The sequence below is a fragment of the Schistocerca serialis genome, chromosome 1 (assembly GCF_023864345.2).
Source record: "Schistocerca serialis cubense isolate TAMUIC-IGC-003099 chromosome 1, iqSchSeri2.2, whole genome shotgun sequence".
Classification (NCBI taxonomy): Eukaryota; Metazoa; Arthropoda; class Insecta; order Orthoptera; family Acrididae; genus Schistocerca; species Schistocerca serialis.
In genome coordinates, this window is record NC_064638.1 from 543,291,668 (window position 1) to 543,301,081 (window position 9,414).

Here is a 9,414-nt window from a genome sequence, read left to right on the forward strand (position 1 = left end):
CTACCTGTTTCAGAGGAATTATGTCAACAAGGTAGGAAAAGGTAATGACACATTACGGTAAATGGGCCCTAACCTTTGACCTTCACGCGAGTACTCCCATGTTGGAAGAAAAGATTTCAGAATAATTTAAAATGACATCGGGAACAAGATCCCTAACCATGTACTAAACCGAAAATAAGCGTCCAAATATCGTCTGCAAACTGAAGATGTTATTCCTCTCAAAACACACTACAACCAGTAAGGAATCCAGCACATTACTATAAAAAGTTTTCAGTTTAGACCAGCTCCCTATCAACTACTAACGAGAGCTTTTTATACAGTGACAAACTCCTTTCATACACTGCGTAAATAGAAAAAATGTTCGAGCCTTTGGTTCAAACTTTACCACAGATGTAACGCTGCTATCGTTGTTTCCTTACTTACGGTTGCATTTTGGATTTTTAGATGCTCAGCTCGTAGTCACATGAGCTTCTTATTAATACCTCCTGTGAGGATCTTAACATACCAGCAAAAATATTTCATTGTTAGAGATGGAAAATACACGAAATACCGATTCAGAATGTCATTTTTACGCTACGTAGAGCTCAACGGAAAATGATTCGATATCAGTAGTATGTTTGTGCAGAAAATCTGCAACGATCTGTCACTGACGTCTCCACTTATTCATAGCTGTAAAGATGCAATCTAAATATGAACTGCTTCAACACAAAACCGCTCCTGCTAAATTCCAATATCATATTTGAATTTCACGACTGTTTAGCGGTTCTAGATCTCTTACATATTCCTTAACGCAGAAGTGTTGCGTGTTTGTTGACTTACTGAACGAGAGAAGGAAAGCACGAAAACGAGGGGAAGTTAGGACGAGTAAGACAGCTTCTCTGTTTCACCGACTATATGGACCGCGCAGTTACGTTCTGAACTATTTTTGTGTTTCTGTTCCAGTTATGTCGGAGCTTGCTGTCCGGACAACACGATTCCCGCCACGCCCCTTGGATGAGGCGCACGATGATTGCCGAGACCGTTATTCTACGCAGAGTTTTGTTCCAGAAATTGCCTTCCGTAGCTGTGGAGAGAATGATAGGAATATTTGACGTTCATACAAAGACAAAACCTTGTTGAATAATTTGTAAAGTATTGTTCGCTCGTGATTATTATCCACAGACATTAAATATTGTCACAACAGATGGTAGTTTCATTTTATTCGGATAAAATTGGTTTTCTTTCTTGAATGCTCCCTTTTCGCTTCAGCACTTTACTATACCAACCATCATAACGGCACAAAGTCACGCTTGGTTGACAATATTGCAGGCGTAAAACAAGATCATGGTACAGCCATGGCGTAATAGTACAGTACAAGTACACACCGTCCATAAGTTTTGCAAATGCAAAGTCTTAACACAGTTGATAGTCGTCTCCAAATGCAGAATGTAGCCTTTCATCTTGACGATGAACGATTGGACTTAGCTCCCACTTTGCCGGCCATGAGTGTTCAAACGCTTGTCACCAGAAGATGTATCTCGCTTGTTTCGAAACCAGTACTGACTTTTTAATAAAAGTATTTCAAAAAGTGCAGAAAATTTTATTCGGCATGTGGAATTTTGATTGCCGTTGCCATACCTGTAAAATAATATAGCCTAAATTACCACGAATAGACAACAAATTAATTGAATCTGTACGAGAAATTACAGCGAGTCAAAGACGTAAAGAACTTTCCAGCTCCCCAGTTAAACAGAACTTTCTAATCTTGCACGCTCTCACATGTACAATGAGAACCACCGAAGGCATCGCCGGTGGCTTCGTCGAAATTATCACAAGTGACGAGCAAAGAAAATAAGTACATTCAGGTTGCACTGTATAACATATGCAAAACCCCTTGAGTGCCAAAAGCCGTTCGGCCCCAGCAAACTAATTATGAGCCGGGCATGCCTTTATAACAATATTAATGCGAGCAGTTTTAATGGATAACGGGATTCCCAAGACCCTGACTGTTGATTCTAAAGTGGAGAGTTACTCAAAACTTTATTTTAGTATGAATGGTGGCCACATAAGCGAAACAGTCTTTCAGTATGCACAATAAATTTCAATAAAACATTGTAAGAAATTAGCGGATTATTCAAGATTGCAAAATTATTTATAAACTCAATACATATAACTTTAACTGCTGGATTTTGAAACGTTTGCAGAGTTACATTTCCCATCATGATAACTAAGCTCTTCTAACACAAATATCAAACAGTAATTTGGTCTGAAAATTCGATATCCCTAAAGTAAGACAGTGACTGGACATCTGCTGGTTAATTAAGAGGCTCATTCACTCAGTTACCAACCGTGGATCTAAGACAGCTTATCACACGCAAATTCCCAGGCGCGGACCAAGGATGTCCCGTCACGCTGGGGCTGCAACTTATACTCACCATAATTAATCTCGGACTGCTGTGCTGGACGCCGCTGACTTGCACACCGCTCTGCTGCAGAGGACGTGGGCGTTGTGCCGCAGCTGCAACTCTGAAGATGGGAAACTCCGAAGACGTGCTCTCTGGACTGCGACTTCAGCATCCCAGCCGTGTGCTCTGGACTCCGTCTACCTTGAATTCTACCACCGACTCCTATTTTCTAGCGTCTTCCTGTGTCCATCAGTGTTCCCAGCCAAGCCATTCATGTCGGCCAACACCGAAAATTACATGCACGGTGGCCCAATAGCGTGGATTCCCTCGAACGCACAGAATTGCGCCAAGATAACGCCTCAGATAGCAACCCAACCGTATCGCAAAACCGCCTTCCCTCTTCTGCTTCTTCTTCATGACGTCACCAATGCCATGGTTTCACGCACAACACTGGCCTCGCCAACGCTGCGCTCTTCCACTGTTTGCGTGGCGACTCTGCCGCAGACAATAGTCGCAGGGCCATCTGGATGTTCGTTGGCGACCCAACTTCCACTAACACACAGCACCTCAGGCTGCAGTTTCTCCTCACGTCAGAGAGCCGCTCTTTTCTATAGCAGTCTGTACGTCCTGTCCCAAATTCGAGGTGCTCTCCCTTCCCACACTCACAAAAGCTATCCAGAAAACAGGCCATTCCAGCACCAAATTGAAATGAAAACAAATGAGGATCTACAGGGTGATTATAATTAAAGTTAAACTTTCAAAACGCTGTAGAAATAACACACGGGTCAGAATTACGTAAAATTGCAACGGAATATTATCGAAAAAGGGGGAAAACGTATGGCAGAAAAAAATAGTGTGAAAATTGATCAATAGGTGACGTTGTATGTACCAGAATGCGTAAATAAAATCACCTGTCACGCGCACGACCCATTGAAGTTAGTATAAACACGCCGGGTACACGGCTTTTCTTCCTCACGCAATTGTGACGTTCGCCACGACTGTCTTAATACAGGATCGCGCTTTGCTTGTAAAGCTGTATTACAAGAATGATGACTGTGCACACATCGCCCTGCAGAAGTTCCGGACTCTGGAAGGTTTGAAAGAAGGCGTTGGTCCGATGACTGCCGTGGGTCTGGAGAAAATGATTCGGAAATTCGAAAAGACGAGTTCTTTTGGTGTGAAATCTGGTAGAGGGAGGAAACGAATTGATTCGACGTCAGTGGAAGCAGTGGCCACAGCAATGCAGGAGGAGACGAGTGGTGGTGTGCATAAGTGTAGTTCACGGAGAATTGCCCGAACATTGGACGTACCCGTGAGCACGGTGTGTAAAATCCTACGAAACTTCTTTCTTTGCTATCCATTAAAATTATCCGTGTGCATGAGCTGCTTTCTGTTGACCTGCCAGCAAGAGAGACTTTTGCTTTAGAATTTCTTGCTCACATGGACGTGGACAATGATTGGCAGTGGAAGATTTTGTGGACAGAAGAAACCCACTTCCACCTGACAGGATACGTCAATACACAGAACAGTCGAACATGAGCAACGGAAAATCCACACGCAAATCAACCAGTACCACTTTATCCTCAAAAGGTCACTGTGTGGTACGGATTTACAGCACATTTATCATAGGGCCATATTTTTTCGAAGAGACAGGTGACGAATTACACCACTCTTCGTTGAATCTACTCTATCTCCTCTATCTGTTCTACCTGATAGGGATCCCAGATAGACGAGTAATACTCAAGAATCGGGCGAACAGGCGCCTTATAAGCCACTTCTTTCGTGGATGAGTTACATTTCCTTAATATGCTTCCCATGAATCTGCTTTTCCTACTATCTGTTTCATATGATCATTTCACTTAAGGTCGCTCTGGATAGTTACACCTAGATATTTTACGTCAGACGCTGTCTCCATCTGTTTGTCGTCAGTGATGTAGCTGTACAGTAGTGGATTTCTTTTCCTATTAATGTGCAATATGCTACATTTATTTACGTTCAGGTTCAACTGCCACAGTCTGCACAATTCGTCAATTCTCTGCAGGTAGTTCCGCAAATTCTTACTATCTTCTGGCGTTGCTACTTTGGTATAAACAACTGCATCATCTGCGAATAGCCTTAAATAGCATCCGATGCTTTCTACTAGATCTAAGGGAGGGGAGGCGTGAGGGGGGGGGGGGGGGGGGAGTGATGGCAGCCGTCAGGAGCTCGACATTTATAATCGAAAGCCGAGACTTGAAAACAGAATGAATTTTATTGCAAGTGAAGGGTCCTCGCTCACTGCAGTGTCAGCACAGGGATTAACTGTTCATATAGCATTTTCACTTGTCAGTGTCCGTATTCTACTTCTCATTCATGACCAACCATTGGAAAGACGCGACACCATTCAGTACATTTAAAATAATTTAACACGCACAGTTCAAAGGATTTCAGCAAACTTAACGTACCGGAGGAAAAATACTGCAGTTAAGAGGTAGATTTTGAGGTAAATCCTGGGTCCCATCAAAGAAAAATGCGGGCACTGAAGTGTATACGCACTTGGAGGTGATAAGTGACCCGAGTCAAAAAGGAGCGGCCGCACTTTATGTCCTTTCCACACGAATAAGCCCAGTAAGGATGTCTGAAATCGCATTAACCTATTTGCGATATAAGAAAACCAAATTGACATGGTTCACAAGAGAAAAAGATACACAATGTCTGGAAATTCCTCCTACTGATACACAGCAGCGTATCCGCTTAGGGAAAAAAATGAATAAACAAGGGTTTTCAGGAAAATAGTAAGTTGCAGTCAGGTAAGGCGTGGACCGAATACCGAAAAGAACAACACCGGAAACGAATCCAGGAGCATTGGCCGTAAAGAAAAGCCAGTTCAGTTGACGTGGTTCCTAGTTGTCCGACACGAAGAACGAAGAACACTGCAGTTATTAGCTTCAGTAGGACTAGTTAGATTCGTCATGAGCTCTTTACTTAAATAAACTACTTTTACACAGGCCATTTGAAACAGGAATACTAAGTTGTATTGATGTAGGACGTAATCATTACACAGAATTGGAGATTATTTTGAATCTATAAACATCTGTTTGATATTTAATCTATATTTAAATATTCATCTGTGACATAAGCACAAAAAAGGCGAATATGACCTGGACAGAGTTAGGTATCTGCAAGAAGGGAACTAGCTTTCCGACTTATCTAGCAGCTTCAAAGACATTTAAATCAAAACATCTTGAAATACTTGCGTTTTTTATTTCTTAGTATTAGTACCCATGTCATGAAATACATTGCATCGTGTCAAGCAAAGTAACATGATACATGTCATGGCACCACGAACAAATCCACCTCCAGAAATTTTATCCTCCCTTAACAACCTCTTCATTTATTACATGTACGCTCTGCAACCATATGACATTACAAATTATTTACGGTGGCTGGCGAATATTTAGGATTTTGGGCACAGGATCAGGGACCTAGGCTAAAAATTGCAAATTGCAAGACGCAGGTGTGCCAGCACCTTGCAGCTAAGCGAGCTCATTGCACTGAGGAAGTAGGGTTAAGTCTTAAAATTGCGCGAATATGTCAAGATGTTTTGACTGAAATGTCTTTAAAGCTGCCAGATAACTCGAAGAACTAGTTCCTTCTTTTACATCCCTAACTCGGAACAGAACGCATTCGCATTATTTGTGCTGTAGTAAGAGTAATTTTCATTCTGGTTCCCACATTTTACTGTACCATAATTCTGACATTACCGATATAGGTTTTTGTTGTCTCGTGGGACGACTGATCCGGTATAGGTATTTTTAATTGCTTTTCGAACCATGTTGCTTATATAGCTGCAAGGGACAAAACTTCCACAAAACGTCAAGATGACCATTAATTATATGTGTCATCTTACAAAATTTAAAGCGGTTCTCAACACAGTCTGTGACATAGAACAGCGCTCGTAAAAAAACTCACAAAAACGTGTTTTTTTCAGTTAAAAGTCGAACAATGCTAGATTTTTGAAATCAAGTTTTCAATATTATCGTAAGAATACATTTTTTATTTATTTGTATCACATTAAATCGTTCCCATGCATTCAATTCACGTAAAAATGATTTTTATGTGCTATTTATGCCTCGAATTTAAACCTTCGTTATCTCGACAACGGATAAAGATTATTGGAGAAAAAAAAATTCGTTTTCACTTTATTCATTTACCTTCCTTACTGTAAAGTTTTAAACGATTCGTACAAGTTTAAAATATAGAAGTGACGCACTTCGAAATCTCCGGGAAAAACGTGCTTTTTGCACTAAAATCCGAACGGTACACTTACAAATGATGGAATTAGCTGAGCATTAGTTTCAGCTCAATTAATCTCTTTTGAAAACGAATTAATCGATTCGCTCAATATGTCTGTGCGCCAGCTTCTGTACGTCGTTCAAACTTTGGTTAATATACCGGGTGATCAAAAATTCAGTATAAATTTGAAAACTGAATACATCACGGAATAATGTAGATAGAGAGGTACAAATTGACACACATGCTTGGAATGACATGAGGTTTTATTAGAACCAAAAAAATACAAAAGTTCAAAAAATGTCCGACAGATGGCGCTTCATCTGATCAGAATAGCAATAATTAGCATAACAACGGAGGACAAAGCAAAGATGATGTTCTTTACAGGAGATGCTCAATATGTCCGCCACCATTCCTCAGCAATAGCTGTAGTCGAGGAATAATGTTGTGAACAGCACTGTAAAGCACGTCCGGAGTTATGGTGAGGCATTGGCGTCGGATGTTGTCTTTCAGCATCCCTAGAGATGTCGGTCGATCACGATGCACTTGCGGCTTCAGGTAACCCAAAAGCCGATAATCGTACGGACAGAGGTCTGGGGACCTGGGAGGCCAAGCATGACGAAAGTGGCGGCTGAGCACACGATCATCACCAAACGATGCGCCATCTGTCGGACATTTTGTGAAGTTAGTTTTTTTCGGTTCTAATAAAACCCAATGTCATTCCAAGCATGTGTGTCAAATTTTACCTCTGTATCTGTATTATACCGTGGTTTATTATGTTTCCAAATTTATACTGATTTTTAATCACCCGGTATTTTAACGCAGCTACAGCAAGACAAATGGCCACTGGTCCAGTCTAAACAAAAAAACTTTTCACCCATGTTTCTAGTCAGATAGGAATCCCTCTACCTCTAAATCGCGATCTTGCGCGCGACCTTCTCAAACATATTTGTTACAATAATTAACAATAAACAATTAAGATTACTGAAACTGACGGCTCTTCTTAATTTTACACCTAAATTTATCCAAGTTACATGGTATGTTTTCAGGACTGATTTTAAATTTATGAAATAATTTCTACTGCTTGGGTCAGTTCTTACTAATATTTAAATTAGCACAACGCATTTAAGCAGCATACTGTCATCATCAGTTACAGTACAGCTACAGTGCGCATTACATTAATTTGAAGTGTGTTTCGGTTCATTCTGTGTGTGCCATTAAGGTTACGTATCAAAATACAGACATTTTGCTGGAAAATTAGATGACTGGCACACAGAGCACAGCAACAAAATCATCATAACTTAACACTTTCACATTCAGTTGTTCTGGTACACACAGCAAATGAAGCTAATCACACTTCAGACTAAAGTAAAGTAATTGAATTATACTGAATGTGATGATGGCAGAACGCTGCTAAAACGCGCCGTGCTACTTAAATGGTACCAATTGACTAAAGCACTAGAAATTATTTCATAAACTTTCTGAATTTGCTTTGATCATCTCTCACAATCCGTTATTGTCAAATGTTTGGAGGGCTACTACGACGAACGTGGAGATAGAAACTACTCATTTTGGATTTCGATTAGATCATTAAGAAACATGATTCTGCCCCAATTTACGTGGGCATAAAGGATTCTGTAGTGCTGAACCTCGTCAGGCGTGAATGCAAATGCAGATCCCATCGTCATTTCGAGAGTGATCAAAAGGTAATATGTGGACTTTTAGCAACAGCTGACAGGTGCAGTCAAATTAAAGCGAGACAGATGGGAAAAATGTAAGTAAACTGTGGGCGGGACGACGTGCTGATAAGGCTGTTTCGACTACGCTGCAGATTGGTTCATTTCTCTGCCTCGTGACAAGTGAGTGTTGTGTGTTAAGTTGTGTGTTGTGTGTTGTGTTAAGTTAGTTAGGTTTAGGTAGTTCTAAGTTCTAGGGGACTGATGACCATAGATGTTATGTCCCATAGTGCTCAGAGCCATTTGAACCATGTAGATTGATCCAAATGGCTCTGAGCAATATGGGACGTAACTTCTGAGGTCATCAGTCCCCTAGAACTTAGAACTACTGAAACCTAACCAACCTAAGGACATCACACACATCCATACTCGAGGCAGGATTTGAACCTGCGGCCGTAGCGGTCACGCGGTTCCAGACTGTAGCGCCTAGAACCGCTCGGCCACTCCGGCCTGCACGCTGCAGATGTTTCACTTGGAAGCCCTTACACATCCTTCATACAACCCGGTCAGTCCCCATGCGATTTTCATATTTCTGGAGCCATGAGCAAAGAACTCATGGCTGTCGATTTGCTTAGGACGAATAGGTGCGCGCCTGGGTACAATGTTGGTTCCCTACGCAGCCGCAAAAATTTTTCCGTAAAGGCATTAATGGTTTCATCTCACTGTGGCACAAATATGTTAACTGTTATGGTGATTACTTTTAAAATAATAGAGTTTGTGTACTATTTTCCATTTGTTCAAAAAAATGGTTCAAATGGCTCTGAGCACTATGGGACTCAACTGCTGAGGTCATTAGTCCCCTAGAACTTAGAACTAGTTAAACCTAACTAACCTAAGGACATCACAAACATCCATGCCCAAGGCAGGAATCGAACCTGCGACCGTAGCGCCATTTGTCTCGTTTTGATCTCACTGCCCCTTACATGTCTTTCTCTTCACTTATTGCTGACTTAACTGTTACCCTTTGCTTTGCATTCCTGTGTCGATTATGTATAAAGCGCAGTGAAATACGGGTATTCTAG

At 41.2% G+C, this 9,414-nt stretch overlaps 1 protein-coding gene across 6 annotated transcripts in view; it reads left to right on the forward strand.

Annotated features, from left to right (window-relative positions):
• LOC126475123 (inter-alpha-trypsin inhibitor heavy chain H4-like) overlaps window positions 1-1,182 on the forward strand; it is a 306,057-nt gene extending 304,875 nt beyond the window's left edge. For all 6 annotated transcript variants that reach the window (XM_050102753.1, XM_050102761.1, XM_050102734.1 and 3 more), the window contains exon 19: window positions 943-1,182. In XM_050102753.1, coding sequence (XP_049958710.1) covers window positions 943-997 — 55 coding nt within the window. In that variant the 3' untranslated portion in view covers window positions 998-1,182. The remainder of the gene's footprint in view (window positions 1-942) is intronic.
• Window positions 1,183-9,414: the final 8,232 nt, after the last annotated feature.